We start from the raw sequence: 23997 nt of genomic DNA, 5'->3' as shown, positions 1-23997 counted from the left end.
AGGCCACTCTAAAATGTACAATTTTGTCACACAACACAATGCTACAGATGTCTCAAGTTTTGAGGGAGCGTGCAATTTGCATGCTGACGACTGCAGGAATGTCCACTTTCCATTTTTAAGGTATCTGTTACCATCAGATGCATATCTGTATTCCCAGTCATGTGAAATCCATAGATTAGGGTCTAATTTATTTATTTCAATTGACTGATTTCCTTATATGCACTGTAACTCAGTAAAATCTTTGAAATTGTTGCATGTTGCGTTTAGTTAATATTTCACTCATAAACAGGTATTACTAACTCTTGCAAGTAAGTATTCAAATAACTAAGAATAACATAACAACATAAAATAGGTTAGCTATTAATTAAGGACGTAAAAGACAAATGACATCGGTAATTACAACACCATGACACATTTGGCCACATGTTGGCGCCAAATGACAATAAATTCTTCCCGCCGTCCATATATAGTTTGTATGAACAATGATCGCCTTAATTTACTGGTAATTGCTTTGGAAGACTGTCCCTATTGCTTGTGGAGATATGCTCTGATGAAGGTCGACTGAACGAAAGCTTTTTGTCAGAAATTAATATCTGACAAGAAGTGTGTGGAGACGTTTTCCTGTGTCTTCACTAATCGATTTTGGATTAGTCTTTAGAAAATGTGTTACTTTTGTTATCAATCTTTATACAATATAATAAAAAAAAAGAAGACAACCTGATGTTGGCTACAGTGATTGAATACACTGTAAATACAGAAACGTGTATTGTATTGTTTTAAATGACCACACTGTGTGGATGTCAATGTTAACTGGATGCAGAATAGACCAAATGCCTCCATGAGGAAGATGATTGGTCCAATTTTTCCGCTCACCTCTGGTCCTGGCCGGTTCCCTGACTTTATTAGCGTAATAGTTTGCGTAAGAGTTTGGGATGAGCATCGTACATAAATATGGAGCAGGCATCCAAGAATTTCAGAATCACTGTTACGAGGTGTGAGCTGTAGTCGGCTGGAATTTTACACCGGATTGCGATTCAATAGAATCTTTCGGAATGAATAAAGTAATCTGCGTTGTTTTGCTCTCTAACGTCTGGATCTATTTCTGCGAAGGAGGTGAGAATATTTATTTTGAGACTCTTATAAATATATTATATTGTGAAAATATTGTATATGGCTTATTAATAATAGTTTAGAATTATACTTTTACGTAAACGTGTCGATTTATCTGAATTGCTGTAATACAAATTAGAATGTTTGTAATGGAAAAAAGAGATGAATGGATACAATAATACAACTTTGTATAGCATTCTAAACTTTTGCAATATATTTTCAGTGGACCCTTGCTGTGCACAACCATGTGAAAATAGGGGCTTATGTAATTCAAAAGGCTTCGACGACTATGAGTGTGAATGCACAAGAACTGGATATTATGGAAAGAACTGCACAACTCGTAAGTGAAACATTTTTAGGAGGTCTAATACAAATTCCATCGATATTATGTATATCATTATTCACGAGGAGTATTCGATATTGTTATTATAAATATTTCCTATTCCCTCTCCACTCTGCAGCTGAATTCCTAACATGGATAAAGATATCATTGAAACCAGCCCCGAACACTGTGCACTACTTCCTTACACACTACAAAGGGGTGTGGAATGTCATCAACAAGATCAGTTTTGTGAGAAATGCTATCATGAGCTATGTCTTGACATGTAAGTTGAAATAATATCACATTTTTGATAGATCATGAATGAAAGACTGTTGAGTCAATGTATTATTTGGATATACCTGTATGATATTTACTGATATGGGAAGGGTGGAGAAAAAGAAAGAAACACGAACGAAATATGAGTGAAAAAATACATGATAAATATTTTTCAGTCAGAAGTCTTACATTAAATTTAATAGATTACATTATTAGCTCAGTTTCTGAACAAATTAAATAATGTTGCTCTCTGCCTCTCTATTTCATAGCCCGCTCACATTTGGTGGACAGCCCACCGACTTACAATTCTGATTATGGCTACAAGAGCTGGGAAGCTTACTCCAACCTGTCTTACTATACACGGACCCTTCCCCCATTGCCAAAGGGCTGTCCTACACCTATGGGAACTGCAGGTAAGTGAGCTCCCTCCTAACCAGTCTTTTGGGATTCCTTTTCTAAGACCATGGAAGCCTTAGAAATTAACTTCAGACCTGTTTCTAAATAATTCACACCAGTCGAAAGTCACAGCCCTCAGAAGTTTCCAAAATGATTCTGAATGATATGGCAGTCGAATTAACATAATTATAACTGTCGTTAGTAACCAAATAAATATTTTGTTGAGGTAGGACCCCAAGTATTTTGCTAACATCGCTCCTTCTCCTTATAGGAAGAGCTGTGCTTCCAGAGGCCAAGCTTGTGGTGGAGAAGGTTATGTTGAGGAAGCGGTTCATTCCGGATCCTCAGGGTTCCAATCTCATGTTCGCCTTCTTCGCCCAGCACTTCACCCACCAGTTTTTCAAATCAGACTTCAAAAAAGGACCAGCTTTCACCAAAGCCTTGGGCCATGGCGTAAGTCTAATTTACAATACACAACAAATAGTGGGCCTGTCATATGAAAATAGTTTTCCAATTTGTTTTATGGTTGACTTTAACTTCTAGGTTTGGAGTGTATGTTTGGACTCACTCTTTACCTCTGTGTTTCAGGTGGACTTACACCATGTCTATGGAGACACTCTGGAGAGACAGCACAAGCTGAGGCAGTTCAAGAATGGCAAACTGAAGTATCAGGTTGTGAATGGCGAGGTCTACCCCCCATTGGTAAGGGAGGTTGGGGTCGAGATGCACTATCCACCCCACGTGATCGAGGAGCACCGCTTCGCCGTGGGCCACGAGCTTTTCGGCCTGGTCCCCGGTCTCATGATGTATGCCACCATCTGGCTGAGAGAGCACAACCGCGTCTGTGACGTCATGATGCAGGAGCATCCCGAATGGGACGACGAACGCATTTTCCAGACCACACGCCTCATCCTAATTGGTGAGTTATCAGGACTAAAACTGGACACACCTACTGTGCCTACTGTACTGTCTTAGATCCTTCAGGTCCTTATAATGGTAATTATATATGATCAAAGTGAGGCAATGTTTGAGTGTTTTAGAAACCGTACAATGCATACAGATTAAAACAGCTCTGTGAAAAACAGATCAAAACACTATATTTAGTGGGTGTCAGATATTTATTGAGCAATATCTCACTAACCTCATCTCATGCATTCCCTTCCTTCCTTCCTTCCTTCCTTCCTTCCTTCCTTCCTTCCTTCCTTCCTTCCTTCCTTCCTTCCTTCCTTCCTTGCAGGCGAGACCATAAAGATCGTGATCGAGGACTACGTCCAGCACCTGAGTGGCTACCACTTCCAGCTCAAGTTCGACCCGGAGCTCCTGTTCAACCAGCGCTTCCAGTACCAGAACCGTATTGCAGCTGAGTTCAATACCCTGTACCACTGGCACCCACTAATGCCTGACACCTTCAACATCGAGGGCCGCGCCTACACCTACCCCCAGTTTGTCTTCAACAACTCCCTGGTTACAGAGCACGGCATCAACAACCTGGTGGAGTCCTTCACCAAGCAGATCGCTGGAAGGGTGAGTTGTCTAGTGTACATTGGGGTCCTATGGGAAGCAGTGGTGGAAAAAGTACCCAATTGTCATACTTGAGTAAAAGTAAAGATACCTTAATAGAAAATGACTCAAGTAAAAGTGAAAATAACGCAGTAAAATTCTACTTGAGTAAAAGTCTAAAAGTATTTGGTTTTAAATATACTTAAGTATCAAAAGTAAATGGAATTGCTAAATTATACTTAAGTATCAAAACTAAAAAATAATTTCAAATTATATTATATTAAGCAAACCAGACAGCACCATTTTCTTGTTTTTTTTAATTCACTGACAGCCAGGGGCACACTCCAACACTCAGACATCATTTACAAATGAAGCATGTGTTTAGTGAGTCAACCAGATCAGAGGCAGTAGAGATGACCAGGGATGTGCTCTTGATAAGTGTGTGAATTAGACAATTTTCCTGTCCTGCAGGGCATTCAAAATGTGAAGAGTACATTTGGGGTTTAGGGAAAATGTATGGAGTAAAAAGTACATACTTTTCTTTAGGAATGTATTGAAGTACAAATTGTCAAAAATATAAATAGTAAAGTACAGATACCCCAAAAAACGACTTAAGTAGGACTTTAAAGTATTTTTATTTAAGTACTTTACACCACTGATGGGGAGTAGTGGGAATGGGGGGGGGGGGGGGGGGGGGCGGCACTCGACACTGGAACATCCTTACAGCAATGGTATTTCATTGAGGCCTAAGTGACAACAGTTTTGTCACAAATAAACAGAGCTGGTTGGGGAATGGTGTGTTTTCAATCTCAGTATACATCCAATGTCAAATGTTAGACATGGTAGTCCTTCCTAATGTTAGACGTGGTAGTCCTTCCTAAATGAACAATTCCCAAACTCCTGATACAGCTCCACTAATGAATCTTGATTCCTATTGGTTCCCAGGTGGCTGGTGGGCGTAACCTGCCTCCTTCAGTAGTGGGCGTGGCAGCTAAGGCCCTGGAGCACAGCAGAGACATGCGTTACCAGTCCCTCAACGCCTACAGGAAACGCTTCAACATGAGGGCCTACTCCTCTTTCGAGGATCTCACAGGTGAGACACACATCTTAAAGGGATAGTTTGGGATTTTGTCAATGAAGCCCTGCATCTACTTTCCCAGAGTCAGATGAACGAACCCGTGGATACCATTTTCCAGAGACATAAAATGGTATCCCCATGAGTTCATCTGACTCATAAAGGTCTTAATTGCCAAAATCCTGAAGTGTCCCTTTAATATTGCTATTTATTTATCCTCAATCTAACTAGGTGAAAGGTTTTATTTAATAAGCACAGGTGCATGGCAACTTAAGTAGTGCCTGGAAAAAGCGACAGGATTGGTTCAGTTGTTTTGTTATTGGCATGGTTACTACCTACATGGCAGCTGCTGATATAGAGGGTGGGCAGGGAGTGGCTGCCGCCTATTATACCCTGCGGGTGTATTATTAAAGTCTGCACATGTAATCTTCAACGAACAATCACATACACATTTACACTCTCACGTGAGATTCACACAAGGTTCAACTGTACTGTGTCTATACTTGCATCATTGAGTTCCTATAAAGACCAAAACACAGACTTGTCATAGCATGCACCTTTCCACTGGGCACACACTGGTTGAATCCAAGCTGTTTTCACGTAAGTTCAATGAAATTACGTTGAACCAATGTTGAATTGACGTCTGTGCCCAGTGGGTTGTTTGTTTACTTTTTATTTTGTGAGTGAAGGATTTAATAGACGTGTGTGACTAGCAATGACTTATATATACACTAGATGACTGATAGTGCCAATATGGCCGGCTGGTGGCTTCAAAACCTTACAATGGCCAATACATAGCTTCAGCAATCCAGGGTTTATTTTCATCATTGGTGACTAGCAGGCTAGATTTATTAACCCTTTGTTGTTCTGTGGGTGTTGCAGGAGAGAAAGAGCTGGCTGCAGAGCTGGAGAGTCTATATGGAGAAGTGGATGCTGTGGAGCTGTACCCAGGCCTTCTGGTGGAGCGCCCCAGACCTAACTCTGTCTTTGGGGAGACTATGATTGAAATGGGCTCCCCTTATTCCCTGAAAGGTCTCCTGGGAAACCCCATTTGCTCGCCGGAATACTGGATGCCCAGCACGTTCGGAGGGATTGTGGGCTTTGACATCGTCAACACTGCTTCATTGGAGAGGCTGGTGTGCAGCAATGTCAAAGGTCCTTGTCCTATGGTGTCTTTTCAAGTGCCAGATTTTTTTAGAGTGTTTGAGCAGGCATCAGCCAACGCAAGTGAGACACACCCGAGTGATGTGAACCCAGGTGTTCTGCTGAAAGAAAGGACTTCCGAGCTTTAAAGAACTAAAGCAATAGGTTTTATTCAAATACACTTAGCAGTGTCTAGTGTTCTAAAGTTGCTCTCATTTTAGGTCGTTTTGCTGTATTTAAGATTTTATTGTGATATTTGCAAGCAAAAAGGCTTTATTTTGCTGCAGCAATTATGACATTTAGCATGGCAATATGCAATTATTTTGTCCAATTTGTTGCAAAACTGCACTGACGAGAGAGAACATTTGTTGACATTTGGCTAAATTGAACCATATCATGCTGTAAATGTGTGTGATTATCTGAAATTGCCAGGCCTCTTTTTGTACTGCAGTGTTGGATAATTTGTATGCAATAATATTTAGATGATTTAACTGTTTTATGAGGAAATAGTGCAGTGATGGGACAAATGTATAAATATTATAATTTGGGATTGCGGAATCCTTGAGGGACTTATTTAGTTATTTATTGTTTATTAATTTATGTATTTAATATTTATTAGTGTATTGTTGATTATTTAGTTATGATTATGTTTTTAAATATGAAAACCGTTTACTCATTTGTAATGCTTAACATGAACAAAAGTAAGTTAGTTTTCTCTGTATACACTGTGAAACTTGAAGGAGTTACATGGGGCTGTTAAGAGCATTGGGCCAATAACTGAAAGGTCGCTGGTTCAAGTCCCCGAGCTGGCAAGGTGGAAAATCATTCGTTTTTCTGCCCTTGAGAAAGGCAGTTAACCCCCAACAACTACTCCACGGGTGCCGATGATAGAAGTCAATTTAGGCAACTCTCTGATTCCAAGGGGTGTGGTTAAATGCGGAAGACATTTCAGTTGAATGCTTTCAGTTGTGCAACTGTCTAGGTATCTCCTTGCTTGAAGCAAAGACCTATCCGAAATACTTTTATGTTGTTTATTGTCTGTCTAGAACTTGTACTACCGCATGGAAAATCAGCTGGGGTGTATTTGTCAGTCCTTTTTTTGGGTCAAATATAATGTTATTGCAAATGGAGGAAGTGAATATTTGTGAGACTGTATTATTACAGAGTGAAATGAATGAATGCAAATTAATCACACTAATACAATTCTTGGTAAATTGATTGTCTTTTAATGCTTTCTTAAGTGCCATACCATTTTAATTGGAATGTAAATTGTGACTTTACTGTTATAAAAGGGGCAATCTGCAGTTCAAACAACAACAAAGTGGACACCCTGCCCCAGTTTTTGGTAAACAGCTGAGGGATGGGGCTGGAGAAGTATAACCAGTTTTAAATTCATAGATAAAGCTATAGATGCAAGGACTGACCATCCATGAGATCAAAATGATAGTTTTAACCATGTTTTGAGGCTAGATACTGTTATTACATTGTTAACAAGCAATGCAACAAATTAAACATGCTTACAGATGAGGTTTGGTAATTGAACAAAGCTCATGAGGAATTAATAAGTTATATTCTTCAAGAATCAATGTGTACATATCATTAATAAAACATTTAAGAATGGACGTAGGAATCACAGATTTCCCCTTTAACATGGTTGCATATAAAAAATAATTTGCCCTTCTGCCTGTGAATAAAACAAGTTAAATTTGACATTGCATTTATTATAGTGCTTTATTTATTAAGAACCATTAGTCCTTCTGGGCTAATATTCTTGGGATTGTAGACACAAAACTATACAATACAATAGAAAAAAATCAACATTGTAATGAGTGGGCTTACCCCACGTAACACATACACTCATCTCATACCCAGACCACTCTAATGAAACTAGCTAGAATGATGCTGTTGCTTAATAGATTTAGAAGGGAACAGAGAACATCCCTTTCACTTTAATGTAGTCTGTCATTCTTACTAATTTCAAACTTTCCTTTACTCATACAGGGATTCACTTTAAAGTCTGAAAGGCGTTTGTCCATCTGACAAGTCAGGAGTATTTTTTGGGTTGGCTGAAGATTGCTTGTCCAAAAATGTGAAATGCTTTTTACTGGCAGAAGTGCCATATATTGCCTGGCGTTCACCTATACATATAGTAGGGGAGGAATCAGAAAGATAAGTACTGGATCAGTACTGGATAAACTTGCACAATTACCATAAATGGTTTGTCTTTCACTTAAACAATGGGAGGAACCAGAAATATAAGTTTTAGGCTACTGGAATTCTTTGCAGTTTGGATGTTTTAACTATAATTGTTTTATCACCGGCCAAATGGGGCAATCTCAGAACGGGCTCAACTGCTCAGTTGACTTGCCCCAGCCAATAGGGCAACGCTTAATGTCAATCCCTGCTTATACCAGTAACTTGCAACTTGAATTCTAGTTTATGAAGTTTTGGCTCAGCCACTGAGACTGGGTGCCAACAAACCGTTGGACAAAGGAAATTATTACACAGCCACATGTCAAGTTAAATAGTGTGAGCAGCCAGAAAGGAAAATGTGAACAATCCAAATCCATTAGCAACAAGGACTTCATTATAATCCTGAGAATTTTATATGGGAATTTATTGGCATTTTATTTAATTTGTGTTACTTTGATATTGGTCAAACGGAGGTAAAGGTTTTGTGGGTGGTTTTGCTATGTTATGTATGGTATGAAACCAAGTCTATCAATCATGACAGGTCTATTTATTGTGCTTGAAACCCATCACAGTGACCATATACTATCACAATAGTGGCATGAGAAATAATGTCAGTACTGAAGATGTCTTGAAAGTTAAGGAGCCTGTAGTCATTTTAGAAGGGGAAAGAAATGTGTAGGAGTAACAGTAGCCTGGGTCCAATATCTGCTTGTACTCTTGCCAACTCCATTGCTGTCATTAACATGACAATTCCATAAGGAGTTATCAAAAGAGATACAAACTGGCACCCAGGCTAGCCTAATGGTAGTTTGTACACAACATGACACAAAAAAATGTATTGTGATAACATACTGTGTGCATTGGGACAGAAGCCTAACACCTAGCTTACCTGTCACACATTAAGTCACGATGCCGAACTTTCTGGGTATACAAGGAGCAGAACATAGGCATCCTATTCAGTGTTTAATAGATTGTCTATGGTATCACCTGATTTGCCCAATTAGTGCTTGCGTTGCGTAATTAGTGCTTGGTTTGGTTGGTGCATAGTTTTGGATCATAAATTCTCTGCTAACCCAACTGGGAGGCTGCAGACTGCTGCCAGCTATTTGTGTGGGCAGCTGTATCTGGTCTCAGAGCATTTTGTATTATTCTGTACGTAAATCTGAGACACTCCTTTTTAGTATGATATGTTATGTATGTTATGTATTAATTTATGGATGTCCATCACCCATTTTGTATGACATGTTACAAATTAAAATTCGTATTACATGTTACAAATGTGCAAAAATCTATGATATTTTACAAATTCTAGCTAGGATGCTAACATTAGCTAGCTTGCTAACGTTAGCTAGGCTAGGATTTAGGGTTAGGGTTAAGGTTGGGGCTAAGTTTAGGAGTTTGGTTAAATGGTTAAGGTTAGGGGAAGAGTTAGTTAAAAGGGTTAAGGTTAGGGTTAGGGTTAACTAACGTGCTAGGTAGTTGCAAAGTAGCTAAAAAGTAGTAAGTAGTTGAAAAGTTCCTAATTATCTAAAAGTTGCTAAAGTTGTCCATGATGACATTCGAATTCGCAACCTTTGGTAACCCTCTGTCTTATGTAACCATACCAAAAGCAACATATCATACTAATTTGAGTATGCCGGATTTACATTTACTATGTTACTTCTAGTCTATGAGACAAGGCTGGGCAGCTGCAGCCGCCACTGGTTACTTCTACTATCAGAAGGCCCAGAAGACCATCAAACCCAAGGAAGAGGTCCAGGTGATTTACAATGAGAATAGTAAGCGCCGACAGAGATGGCCGCCTCGCTTCGCGTTCCTAGGAAACTATGCAGTATTTTTTTTTTTTTACGTGTTATTTCTTACATTGTTACCCCAGGTAATCTTAGGTTTTATTACATACAGTCGGGAGGAACTACTGGATATAAGAGCAACGTCAACTCACCATCATTACGACCAGGAATACAACTTTCCCGAAGCGGATCCTCTGTTTTGCCCACCACCCAGAACAACGGATCGGATCCCAGCCGGCAAACCAAAACAACAACGCAGTAAAAGGGGCAGACGAAGCAGTCTTCTGGTCAGGCTCCGGAGACGGGCTTATCGCACACCGCTCCCGAGCATACTACTCGCCAATGTCCAGTCTCTTGACAACAAGGTTGATGAAATCCGAGCAAGGGTAGCATTCCAGAGAGACATAAGAGACTAACGTTCTTTGCTTCACTGAAACATGGTCGTTACAGTCACCTGGTTTCTTCACGCATTGCGCCAACAGAAACAAGCATCTTTCTGGTAAGAAGAGGGGCGGGGGGGGGGGGGGGGGTATGCCTTATGATTAACGAGACGTGGTGTGATCATAACAACATACAGGAACTCAAGTCCTTATGTTCACCTGACCTAGAATTCCTCACAATCAAATGTCGACCAAGAGAATTCTCTTCGATTATAATCACAGCCGCATATATTCCCCCCCCCCCCCCCAAAGCAGACACATCGATGGCCCTGAACAAACTTTATTTGACTCTATGTAAACTGGAAACCACATATCCTGAGGCTGCATTCATTGTAGCTGGGGATTTTAACATTGGGATATGTTCCGCATTGCGTCAAACAACATTGACGAATACGCTGATTCGGTGAGCGAGTTTATTAGCAAGTGCATCGGCGATGTCGTACCCACAGCAACTATTAAAACATTCCCAAACCAGAAACCGTGGATTGATGGCAGCATTCCCGCGAAACTAAAAGCGCGAAGCACTGCTTTTAATCAGGGCAAGGTGACCAGAAACATGACCGAATACAAACAGTGTAGCTATTCCCTCCGCAAGGCAATCAAACAAGCTAAGCGTCAGTATAGAGACAAAGTAGAGTCGCAATTCAACAGCTCAGACACAAGAGGTATGCGGCAGGGTCTACAGTCAATCACAGATTACAAAAAGAATACCAGCCCCGTCGCGGACCAGGATGTCTTGCTCCCAGACAGACAAAACAACTTCTTTGCTCGATTTGAGGACAATACAGTGCCACTGACACGGCCCGCTACCAAAACCTACGGACTCTCCTTCACTGCAGCCGACATGAGTAAAATATTTAAACGTGTTAACCCTCCCAAGGCTGCAGGCCCAGACGGCATCCCCAGCCGCGTCCTCAGAGCATGCGCAGACCAGCTGGCCGGTGTGTTTACGGACATATTCAATCAATCCTTATCCCAGTCTGCTGTTCCCACATGCTTCAAGAGGGCCACCATTGTTCCTGTTACCAAGAAAGCTAAGGTAATTGAGCTAAACGACTACCGCCCCGTAGCACTCACTTCCGTCATCATGAAGTGCTTTGAGAGACTAGTCAAGGACTATATCACCTCCACCCTACCTGACACCTGTGACGACCCTCCCACTCTGTCTGCTGTATTCTGTCTTTGTTATTGTTTCCTTATTAGGATGCCGGTGGGCGGAGTTGGGAGGGTCGTCAGCTTCATGGGAAACACCTGGGCCAGGTGTCTCCCAGGATAAATAGACCTCTTCCACATTCATGGAGGAGACTCTCTCCATGCAGACATTTGTAGATTGTGTTGTGGTTCTTGGTGGCCTTTTGTTTGTTTGCTTTGGCACCTTTCAACACCCTGCATTATCACATTCATGCATGCAAAACACTCACTTACGCTACTGATTACTGATTACACACATCATTGTATATTTTCCTTAGTTGCTTTAGTTAATAAATATATATTTTGTTACTCCTTATCTCCACGTTGTCTCCCTTTGTTACGGGCTTTGAGCCGGTTCGTGACACACCCTAGACCCACTCCAATTTGCTTACCGCCCCAATAGGTCCACAGACGACGCAATCGCCACCACACTGCACACTGCCCTAACCCATCTGGACTAACCCATCTGGACAGCTCAGCATTTAACACCATTAGTACCCTCCAAACTCGTCATCAAGCTCGAGACCCTGGGTCTCGACCCCGCCCTGTGCAACTGGGTACTGGACTTCCTGATGGGCCGCCCCCAGGTGGTGAGGGTAGGTAACAACATCTCCACCCCGCTGATCCTCAACACTGGTGCCCCACAAGGGTGCGTTCTGAACCCTCTCCTGTACTCCCTGTTCACCCACGACTATGTGGCCATGCACGCCTCCAACTCAATCATCAAGTTTGCAGACGACACTACAGTGGTAGGCTTGATTACCAACAACGATGAGACGGCCTACAGGGAGGAGGTGAGGGTCCTCGTAGTGTGGTGTCAGGAAAATAACCTCACACTCAACGTCAACAAAACAAAGGAGATGATCGTAGACTTCAGGAAACAGCAGAGGGAGCACCCCCCTTGAATGGACACTCCAATTCAAAGCAATGCACCATGAGATGTGGATTGGCAGCAGCCATGTGGGATGGAACATTGCTTCAGTGAGTTTCAGAACATGATGTCTCCCTTCCTCTTCATCTCAGATTGCCTGGCAGAATGTGGAGCACTTATGCGCACACAGCTTTAGAAGTTACAGGTCTATGAGAGCCAGAAATCGTGCTTGTCTGTAGGTGACCAAATACTTATTTTCCACCATAATTTGCAAATAAATAAATTACAAATCGTACAATGTGAGTTTCTGGATTTTTTTTCTCATTTCGTCTGTCATAGTTGGAGTGTACCTATGATGAAAATTACAGGCCTCCCTCATCTTTTTAAGTGGGAGAACTTGCACAATTGGTGGCTGACTAAATACTTTTTTGCCCCACTGTAGCTCTTCCCTTGACTTCTTCCTCTAGCATCACACTGACTGATGTCATATTTTACATGTCAACTCTCAGGTGGAAAAAAAGCTGCACTGCAGTACATGTGCATCGTCAGGGGCAACAAGACACGCCTGTGCTAGGCCATGTACACAAAAAGGTCCATGCTGTGACTCAATGGAGTATAACTACGACCGGAAGTGACTTTCCATAGCAGATTCGGATAGCACTAACCCTAACCCTAGTGCTATCCGAACTAACCCTTTTCCTAACCTTAACCTAATTTTCCTAAACTTCTGTGTTAGCTCTCCTAACCTGCTACGTAAATTCTCCTAACCTGCTACGTTAATTCTCCTAACCTGCTACGTTAGTCCTCCTAACCTGCTATGTTAGTTCTCCTACAAAAAAAAAGTTACTTCCGGTCGTAGCTGTATACCACCTAGTCAAAACCCACTGGATGAGTCTGTAGGAGCAAAGACTCCTACCCCTTCAAAGATGTCACTATTATTTGAGATAAGCAACTCTATACAGTCAAAGATGTCCCTCTTATAGGAGATAACCAACTCTACACATACCTTAAGAGCAAAGCTAACACTCTCATAGGATTACAAACTCTACACCATAAATCAGGGACGGATAACTGGCTTATTTTTATTTTAGGAACTCTCAAATTACTGTTGAGTGTAAGAATTGTAGAATACTTAAGGTGCAATTTCGAAATTTGGTTGTGCATCAGCAGTTTATCTCTTGTTATGTCAGCCACTCATTTAGCCCATGTCAGCTAAAACATTTTTTGATCGGTAAGATGGCCAGACTATCTAAACTTTTAATAATCATGGTCGAAATACAGACCGGGAGGCCCCCATTGATTTTGTTAGTCACACTCACTCAGATATCATATGCTGGCCTACTAGGCAGAGTTGCTCTGTCCACTGTCTGTGTTCGTTTGCCCATCTTAATCTTTTATTGGCCAGTCTGAGATATGGCTTTTTCTTTGCTACTCTGCCTAGAAGGCCAGCATCCCGGAGTCAATTCTTCACTGTTGATGTTGAGACTGGTGTTTTGCAGATACTATTTAATGAAGCTGCCAGTTGAGGACTTGTGAGGCGTCTTTTTAACAAACTAGACACTAATGTACTTGTCCTCTTGCTCAGTAGCGCACCGGGGCCTCCCACTCCTCTTTCTATTCTGGTTAGAGACAGTTTGCGCTGTTCTGTGAAGGGAGTAGTACACAGCGTTGTATGAAGTCTTCAAAATATTTCTCGCATGGAATAGCCTTCATTTCTCAGAAGACGAATAGACTGACGAGTTTCAGAAGAAAGTCCTTTGTTTCTGGCCATTTTGAGCCTGTAATCAAACCCACAAATGATGATGCTCCAGATACTCAACTAGTCTAAAGAAGGACAGTTGTATTGCTTCTTTAATCAGAACAACAGTTTTCAGCTGTGCTAACATAATTGCAAAAGGGTTTTCTAATGATCAATTAGCATTTTAATTAGCATTCCAGCTTCAAATGGACAAATGGGCTCCTGAGTGGCGCAGCGGTCTTAGGCACTGCATCTCAGTGCTAAATGCATCACTACAGACCCTGGTTCGATTCCAGGCTGTATCACAACCGGCCGTCATTGGGAATCCCATAGGGCGTCGCACAATTGGCCCAGTGCTGTCATTGTAAATAAGAAATGACTTGCCTAGTTAAAAAGGTTAAATAACATAAAATGTTTATTAAAAAATTGTTGGTGGAAGGTCATGATCATTACTCTGAAATGTTTTTGGCTGCTATTCTTTTCAATATTCAATAGGGTTCAATCATTTTGGTTGAATAGGTTGGCTATAGTAGAAAACCAGGCTTCCTAGATGTGACAACATCGTGATTTTGGAGGTATGGCTACGCAAGACTAATAGTAGCATAATCTTTCTCACTGGACTTACAGTTGAAGTCGGAAGTTGACATACACCTTAGCCAAATACATTTAAACTCAGTTTTTCACAATTCGTGACATTTAATGCCAGTAAAAATTCCCTGTATTAGGTCAGTTAAGGATCACCACTTTATTTTAAGAATGTGAAATGTCAGAATAATAGTAGACAATTTATTTCAGCTTTTATTTTTTTCATCACATTCCCAGTGGGTCAGAAGTTTACATACACTCAATTTGTATTTGGTAGCATTGCCTTTAAATTGTTTAACTTGGGTCAAACGTTTCGGGTAGCCTTCCACAAGCTTCCCACAATAATTTGGGTGAATTTTGGCCCATTCCTCCAGACAGAGCTGGTGTAACTGAGTCAGGTTTGTAGGCCTCCTTGCTCTCACACACTTTTTCTGTTCTGCCCACAAATTTTCTATGAGATTGAGATCAGGGCTTTGTGATGACCACTCCAATACCTTGACTTTGTTGTCCTTAAGCCATTTTGCCACAACTTTGGAAGTATGCTTGGGGTCATTGTCCATTTGGAAGACCCAATTGCAACCAAGCTTTAACTTCCTGACTGACTGATTTTGCTTTAATATATCCACATCATTTTCCTACCTCAGTTGCCATCTATTTTGTGAAGTGCACCAGTCCCTCCTGCAGCAAAGCACCCCCACAACATGATACTGCCACACCCGTGCTTCACGGTAGGGACGATGTTCTTCGGCTTACAAGCCTCCCCCTTTTTCCTCCAAACATAACGATGGTCATTATGGCCAAACAGTTATATTTTTGTTTCATCAGACTAGAGGACATTTCTCCAAAAAGTACGATCTTTGTCCCCATGTGCAGTTGCAAACCGTAGTCTGGCTTTTTCATGGCCGTTTTGGAGCAGTGGCTTCTTCCTTGCTGAGCGGCCTTTCAGGTTATGTTGATATAGGACTCGTTTTACTGTGGATATAGATACTTTTTTACCTGTTTCCTCCAGCATCTTCACAAGGTCCATTGCTGTTGTTCTGGGATTAATTTGCACTTTTCGCACCAAAGTACGTTCATCTCTAGGAGACAGAACGCGTCTCCTTCCTGAGCGGTATAATGGCTGCGTGGTCCCATGGTGTTTATACTTGCGTACTATTGTTTGTACAGATGAAGGTGGTACCTTCGGGCGTTTGGAAATTACTCCCAAGGATAAACCAGACTTGTGGAGGTCTACAATTTTTTTTCTGAGGTCTTGACTGATTTATTTTGATTTTCCCATGATGTCAAGCAAAGAGGCACTAAGTTTGAAGGCAGGCCTTGAAATACATCCACAGATACACCTCCAATCGACTCAAATGATGTCAATTAGCCTATCAATTAGCCCATTAGCCATGACATAATTTTCTGGAATTTTCCAAGCTGTTTAAAAGGCACAGTCAACTTAGTGTATGTAAAGTTCTGACCCACTGGAATTGTGATACAGTGAATTATAAGTGAAATAATCTGTCTGTAAATAATTGTTGGGAAAATTAGTTGTGTCATGCACAAAGTAGATGTCCTAACCAACTTGCCAAAACGATAGTTTGTCAACAAGAAATTTGTGGAGTGGTTGAAAAACAAGTTTTAATGCCTCCAACCTAAATGTATGTAAACTTCCGACTTCAACTGTACATGGACAACTTAGCTGTCTATCTGTACGAGAACCTGTCTGTAATGTATTTTTTGTTGTGTTGGAACCCCTGGAAGACTTGCTGTAATCATGGAATGGGGATCCTAATAAAATACAATCTAAACCAGCAGTGAAGGATAAGAATGTGAGTCTTTTTGGACTTTCCCTCGTCTGTGATGTAAAGAAAACATGTGGTGTCGGAATGTCAGATGTGCTTCCAGGCACGAACCAGGCATGTTGGAAATGAATGGGAGGAGTCATGGACTGGAAAGAGCTCTGCAGGGTAGTTATGCCTCCAATAACAGACCTGGAAAAACCCAACTCAATGTGTGTGTGTGTGTGTTTTTGTTGTGGGTGGGTGTGTGGGTGTGTGTTCGCGCGTGTCAACGAGCCTCACAGTCCACTTACAGGCAGCCCTTCTGGGAAAGTTGTACTAAGCATCTCTGAATGCATTAGTAGAGGCATTTCCACGTCATTTCATTGAAATGACGTGGAAACAACATTGATTCAACCAGTGGGTAAGGACCCAGTGCTGGAAGTGTGTAGCCTGTAAACAAGACAAGTAAAATTATAAACTTGTAATAATATGTAAAGTCTACATTTAGTAATGGTATTTTGTGAAAAGGTATGTGGTCACAAAAATTAAATTCATAATTTACCTAAGATGTTGGAGCCACCTTATCAATGTCATGTAATATAGGTCTAATGGTTGAGTATGCCTACTGGCACAGCACATTTAGTACAAGGACAGTAGGTTTTGACCACAACAAAACATTTAGAGTAGTTGCTAATGCCTCTTTGTTGTAGGGGAAATGTTTTTTTTCGCTCTCCCATCACATTCATTTAGGATGCTGGAACGCATCCCTTTGGGCAAAAACTGGTTGAATCAACATTGTTTCCATGTCATTTCAACAAAAAAATTCAATATGGTGATGTTGAATCAACGCGGGAAAATGATTGGATTTGAAAAAAAGTCATCAAGGTAAGGGAATTTCATATTACTTTCACCCAACTTTTAAACTTAATTCAAGAATATGGTGCCATTTTTTTTGCTGATTTCACATTGAATTCATGTTAGTTGACAACTCAACCAAATGTAAATCAAAACTAGATGTTGAACTGAAGTCTGTACCCAGTGGGATGACAACATGACCTACCGTGGCACAGACGTGTGCAGTCAAAAGACTCTCCTGTTTCTTCTTAAGAACTTCTCAACTGGAAAGGATCTGACTAAGAAAAGGAAATAATCTTCTTAATCATCAATCAGAAAAACATCCTTACAGAGGCATGCCTGCGCACACTCACACACACACACTCACGAAGGGCGGGTTCAACATTACAGCAGACTTTAAAGGCGAGGCAAGACTGACGGATCTACAAATCATCTTACATCATAAATAACTACTCAATATAATATGTAGATCAGTTACCCATGAAATATCACGGTTTTGGTGCTCTCGAACACAGCCAAAGACTCGCGTGTGAAGGGATAGTCAGGGCTGACTGACTTGGCTAAGGAGGGGGATTAGTGGAATGGGAAATTGACTGTCCAGCAACCAACAGTCAAATTAAATTAAATTGTATTTGTCACATATGATGAATACAACGGGTGTAGACTTTACCATGAAATGCTTTCCCTTCCCAATAATGCAGTGTAAAAAAAGAACTTGGAACACGGCAGAATAATATACACAAGAATTAAGCTATATACAAGGAGTACCAGTACCAGATCAATATGCAGGGGTACGAGGTATTTGAGGTAAATGTGTACATAAAGGCAGGGTAAAGTGACTAAACATCAGGATAGATAAGAGTCAAATAAAACATGCGCCGTGACTAACATAAGAATAGGGAATGACAGAGGAATTAAAAGGAATTAAAGGATGAAAGGAGGGGTAGCAAAAAAGTCATGTTGTTACAAGAAGAAGGAATAGGGGATCAAACCTGCTGCACAATATGTCATGAGTCACAGACTCACACGAAGGCCATAATGGCTATGCAGCTTAGATCTCCCAAACTAGGAGCGGCACCATGCAATTCAACAATGTGAATTACACTCAGTGGTGGAAAAAGTACTAAATTGTCATACTTGAGTAAAAGTAAAGAAAGATACTTTTACTTGAGTAATTTTCTATTAAGGTAAGTCACATAATAAAATACTACTTGAGTAAAAGTCTAAAAGTATTTGGTTTTAAATAAGATTGGCAAATTCGCCACTGGCGCCCTGTGCTCTTCACAGATGAAAGCAGGTTCACACTGAGCATGTGGAGACGCCGTGGAGAATGTTCTGCTGCCTGCAACATCCTCCAGCATGACCGGTTTGGCGGTGGGTCAGTCATGGTGTGGGGTGGCATTTCTTTGGGGGGCCGCACAGACCTCCATGTGCTCGCCAGAGGTAGCCTGACTGCCATTAGGTACCGAGATGAGATCCTCAGACCCCTTGTGAGACCATATGCTGGTGCGGTTGGCCCTGGGTTCCTCCTAATGCAAGACAATGCTAGACATCATGTGGCTGGAGTGTGTCAGCAGTTCCTGCAAGAGGAAGGCATTGATGCTATGGACTGGCCTGCCCGTTCCCCAGACCTGAATCCAATTGAGCACATCTGGGACATCATGTCTCGCTCCATCTACCAACGCCACGCTGCACCACAGACTGTCCAGGAGTTGGCGGATGCTTTAGTCCAGGTCTGGGAGGAGATCCCTCAGGAGACCATCCGCCACCTCATCAGGAGCATGCCCAGGCATTGTAGGGAGGTCATACAGGCACGTGGAGGCCACACACACTACTGAGCCTCATTTTGACTTGTTTTAAGCACATTACATCAAAGTTTGATCAGCCTGTAGTGTGGTTTTCCACTTTAATTTTGAGTGTGACTCCAAATTCAGACCTCTATGGGTTGATAAATTTGATTTCCATTGATAATTTTGTTGTGATTTTGTTGTCAGCAAGAATATTTCATTCATTCAGATCTAGGATGTGTTATTTTAGTGTTCCCTTAATTTTTTTGAGCAGTGTACATTCTTTAGGCCCTAATCTATGAATTTCACATGACTGGGAATAGAGAAATGCATCTGTTGGTCACAGATACCTTGAAAAAAAAATTGGGGCGTGAATCAGAAAACCAGTCAGTATCTGGTGTGACCACGATTTGCCTCATGCAGCGCAACACATCTCCTTCACATAGAGTTTATTTTGATTGTGGCCTGTGGAATGTTGTCCCACTCCTCTTCAATGGCTGTACAAAGTTGCAGGATATTGGCGGGAAGTGGAACACACTGTTGTACACGTCGATCCAGGGCATCCCAAACATGCTCAATGGGTGACATGTCTGGTGAGTATGCAGGCAATGGAAGAACTGGGACTTTTTCAGCTTTCAGGAATTGTGTACAGATCCTTGCAACATGGGGCCGTGCATTATCATGATGAAACATGAGGTGTTGGCGGCAGATGAATGGCACAACAATGGGCCTCAGGATCTCGTCACGGCATCTCTGTGTATTCAAATTGCCATTGATAAAATGGAGAAAAAAAACGGATGTGGCAGTCCTCGGCCAGTTGGACGTACTGCCAAATTCTCTCAAACAAGGTTGGAGGCAGCTTATGTTAGAAATTAACATTAAATTCTATGGAAACAGTTCTGGTGGACATTCCTGCATTCAGCATGCCAACTGCACACTTCCTCAAAACTTGAGACATCTGTGGCATTGTGCTGTGTGACAAAACTGCATATTTTAGAGTGACCTTTTATTGTCCCCAGCACAAGGTGCACCTGTCTAATGATCATGCTGTTTAATCAGCTTCTTGATATGCCACACCTGTCAGGTGGGTGGATTATTTTGGCAAAGGAGAAATGCTCACTAACAGGTATATAAACAAATTTGTGCACAAAATGAGAGAAATAAGTTTTGTGTGCGTTTGGAACATTTCTGGGATCTTTTATTTCAGCTCATGAAACCAACACTTTATATGTTGCGTTTATATTTTTCTTCAGTATACATCATCCATACACATGCATTATGTAATAATCTAATGAACACTTCCACTGAGATTGTAAATAGTATAGGATACACCAACCAAAACTATTTTAAACTTAGGGCAAATTGGCCAGTTTTCTTTTTGGCATTCTGTACATATCAACTATTTTTTTTCTCTCTACTTACTTACATTCAGAATATCTGCAGTCAAGTTGGATTACCAATGACAGAGAGCAGGGTTTCTGGGTTGATGTGTTCAAATCTGTCAGGCTCCAAACTCTCTTGCATTTAAAGAAAGTGGAACAAGGATGTTGACAGTGAAGTCGTTCATCTGGAGAAAAAAAAATGTGAGCAATTTAAATGGTTCAGATAATGATTGGATAAGGGGAGAGGAAGAATAATTAACTACAAAGCGTCATTGTAGAATGCCAGGTGCCGTGTGCAGTAGACCAGTTCTCTAAGTCAGCGCATTGCAAATAGTTGGGGCCAGGTTAAGGGTTGTGAGGAGGCAGCGGAGCCAATGTAATGGGGGCCACATTAAGGGGAGCTAGGATAGTGATGGGGTTTGGACCAGAGAAAGAGACTGGGGATGGTGCTGCTGTACTGCCGAAATTAGGAGCCTGGCAAATGGGCTGGGCCAGGGCCAATGTAGTGCAGAGAATATGGGTTACAGGAGGCACAAGCTGGGTGTAAGAAAGCTAACTTGGTGCTTCCTTACTTGTCTTCTGTAATTTATATTAAATGTTTACGAATTACTTAGCACAGATCAAACACAGGTGACACACTCAACCAAAGGTAATATTTGGTGAGGTGACCAAGCAATTAAATCCCCATGTACACTGTGAAATGGGACTAATCAGATGAAGTGCATTAGTTATGTTGCTCGTTTAAAGCAGTATTTACAAATGTTTCTGTGTGAGATCTGTCTTGTAGCATGTGGATGGGCGTGGCCAACAAGCACACAGGTGACATGTGACATGTGCACACGGTTTGCTCATTAAGAAAACACATTCCATTACTAATTGGAGGGAAAGAGAAAACACACTCCATTACTAATTGGAGGGAAAGAGAAAACACACTCCATTACTAATTGGAGGGAAAGAGAAAACACACTCCATTACTAATTGGAGGGAAAGAGAAAACACACTCCATTACTAATTGGAGGAAAGAGAAAACACACTCCATTACTAATTGGAGGGAAAGAGAAAACACACTCCATTACTAATTGGAGGGAAAGAGAAAACACACTCCATTACTAATTGGAGGGAAAGAGAAGACACACTCCATTACTAATTGGAGGGAAAGAGAAAACACACTCCATTACTAATTGGAGGAAAGAGAAAACACACTCCATTACTAATTGGAGGGAAAGAGAAAACACACTCCATTACTAATTGGAGGGAAAGAGAAAGCACACTCCATTACTAATTGGAAGGAAAGAGAAAACACACTCCATTACTAATTGGAGGGAAAGATTTTCTGCTCTAGTCCAGCTCTTTATAAGTATTCTATATATGCTTGTATCGTACAGGTTATAGTATCTAAACAGTTATTGTAGAGTTGTTTACTTTGTTAATTATTTATTGGCTTAGTTTGACAAAGTGTTTTCTATTAATATAAGTGTTTTTTGTTTCCGTCCACCTGGTCTCTGCAAAGGTATGAAATGCTCAGGTGTAGCGCTTTATGATTAAGATTAAGATGGCAGTCTGTCTCTACAGGGGTTAGTTAGGGTTGTTCTGAGCTCTTGGGGCTAGTCAGACTGTTCTTCAGCCTTTTTAATTCTTAGGGCTAGGCCCCTTTTTTCTCCACTTCCTGTCTGAATGACATGCCCAAAGTAAACTGCCTGTAGCTCAGGCCCTGAATCCAGGATATGCATATAATTGGTACCATTGGAAAGAAAACACTTTGAAGTTTGTAGAAATGTAAAATAATTCAGGAGAATATAACACAATAGACATGAAAGGAGAAAATCCAAAGAAAAACCAACCAGATTTTCTTTTGAGAGACCATCCTCTTAGAATTGCAAGAGAAAGGTCATATTGAACATTTGCTCCCTGGATGCAATTCCTATGGCTTCCACAGGGTGTCAGCAGTTTATGTTCAAGGTTTGAGGCTTGTAACTTCAAAAACGAATAAGAAATATCAGTTTTAGTAGAGGGACACAGTCTTCGAAATTCATGTTTGCGTGCACCATGAAGACATTACGCACCTGCTTCCTATTGAACACACTCCTTTCCGAAATAAATATTATAGTTTGATTACATTTTAGGGTATCTGAGGGGTAAATAGAAACATATTTTGAAACAAAGTTTAGGGGTAGATTTTCAGATTCCTTTCTCTGCATGTTGAACGAGTGGATTACTCAAATCGATGGCGCCAACTAAACTGACTTTTTGGGATATAAAGAAGGATTTTATCTAACAAAATGACACTACATGTTATAGCTGGGACCCTTTGGACGACAAATCAGAGGAAGATTTTTAAAAAATAAGTGAATATTGAATTTTTATTGGTGAGAGTATGAAACCTGTGCCGGTGGAAAAATATTTTGATGTGGGGCGCCGTCCTCAAACAATTGCATGGCATGTTTTTCGCTGTAATAGCTACTGTAAATCAAAACAGTGCAGTTAGATTACCAAGAATTTAAGCTTTCAGCCGATATAAGACATTTATATGTACATAAATGTTTAAAATCCATAATATTTATTTATTTATAATATTTATGTATTGATTATTTATTTGAATTGCGCGCCCTCCAGTTTCACCGGAAGTTGTCCCTAAGAGGTTTTAATCAGTTTATCATTTACTTTGAGCCTGGTCCAGCATCTTGTTGGATGATTTGTATATTTTGTAAATACCTGCATCTGCTCCAATAACCTTTAAATAAAAACCTTTCACTGGATATTCTGCTTCCTGCCTCTCTTTGTTCACCAACAGTAAACAGACAGCTCGAACTATCCAGGGCAACTAAGGGGCCTACCATCCACCCTTACACTGCGGTTTATATGGGGGTAACTAGATACAGTTGGTCCTCAGGCTGAGATAATAGTTTGACCTAAAAAAGGTTGGAGGATTTGCGTAAGCAGTGAGGGGGTGTTGAATGTGGGGGTGGTAGGTGAATCATGTCTAACCCAGATGAAGACCAGTTAGACCACCCATCCCATATACCATATCTGTCTGTGAATCAGGAACCAACATTGAGTTTCCATGGCGATGGCACACATTCACAAACCTGACCAATTACTGGAACTTTCCATGATGATGCATTCACTCCCTGACCAATCACCTCTCCTTAACATGGACACACATTAGAGGAGTGTTTAATGTGTTTAAATGACTTTTCACTTTGCATATACCTGATTATCTAGCTGGTTAATGATAGTGATTTAACATTACACCATTATATCGTTTGATAACACAGTGAGCAATGGTTCCGTGGTTGCCATGGAGCCGTGAGTTCGCCTAGGTAGAGAGCTACTGTACATTTTGTAAATATTTAACAATCTGAAATCTGAAGTCCTCGTTCAGGTAGACTAAAACTGAACCTGACACACAATTCGTTCAGACAGAGAAAAGTATGATAAGAACTGGTTAGTATCATCAAAGACAGAACAATCAGTTAAAAAATATATATTGACCACAAGACAACTGGATTCTCTGAGTGTGTGACCCTGATAGGTTTGTGTTACAGGCATAAACAATGGATGAAAGGGACAAAGATAC

At 41.0% G+C, this 23997-nt stretch overlaps 1 protein-coding gene across 1 annotated transcript; it reads left to right on the top strand.

Annotated features, from left to right (window-relative positions):
* The first annotated feature begins 871 nt into the window (after nucleotides 1-871).
* On the top strand, nucleotides 872-7532 carry LOC110508862 (prostaglandin G/H synthase 2). The gene is made up of 9 exons (XM_021589730.3): nucleotides 872-1113; nucleotides 1334-1450; nucleotides 1572-1715; nucleotides 1978-2121; nucleotides 2376-2557; nucleotides 2693-3023; nucleotides 3342-3628; nucleotides 4550-4697; nucleotides 5562-7532. Exons 1-9 carry the CDS (start codon nucleotides 1053-1055, stop codon nucleotides 5969-5971), a joined length of 1824 nt encoding a protein of 607 aa, XP_021445405.1. The 5' UTR covers nucleotides 872-1052; the 3' UTR covers nucleotides 5972-7532.
* The last annotated feature ends 16465 nt before the right edge of the window (nucleotides 7533-23997 follow it).

The sequence above is a fragment of the Oncorhynchus mykiss genome, chromosome 28 (assembly GCF_057628025.1).
Source record: "Oncorhynchus mykiss isolate SJ-2025 chromosome 28, ASM5762802v1, whole genome shotgun sequence".
NCBI lineage: Eukaryota > Metazoa > Chordata > Actinopteri > Salmoniformes > Salmonidae > Oncorhynchus > Oncorhynchus mykiss.
Note: the sequence above shows the minus strand (reverse complement) of the source record. Positions and strands in the feature narration are given on the sequence as shown.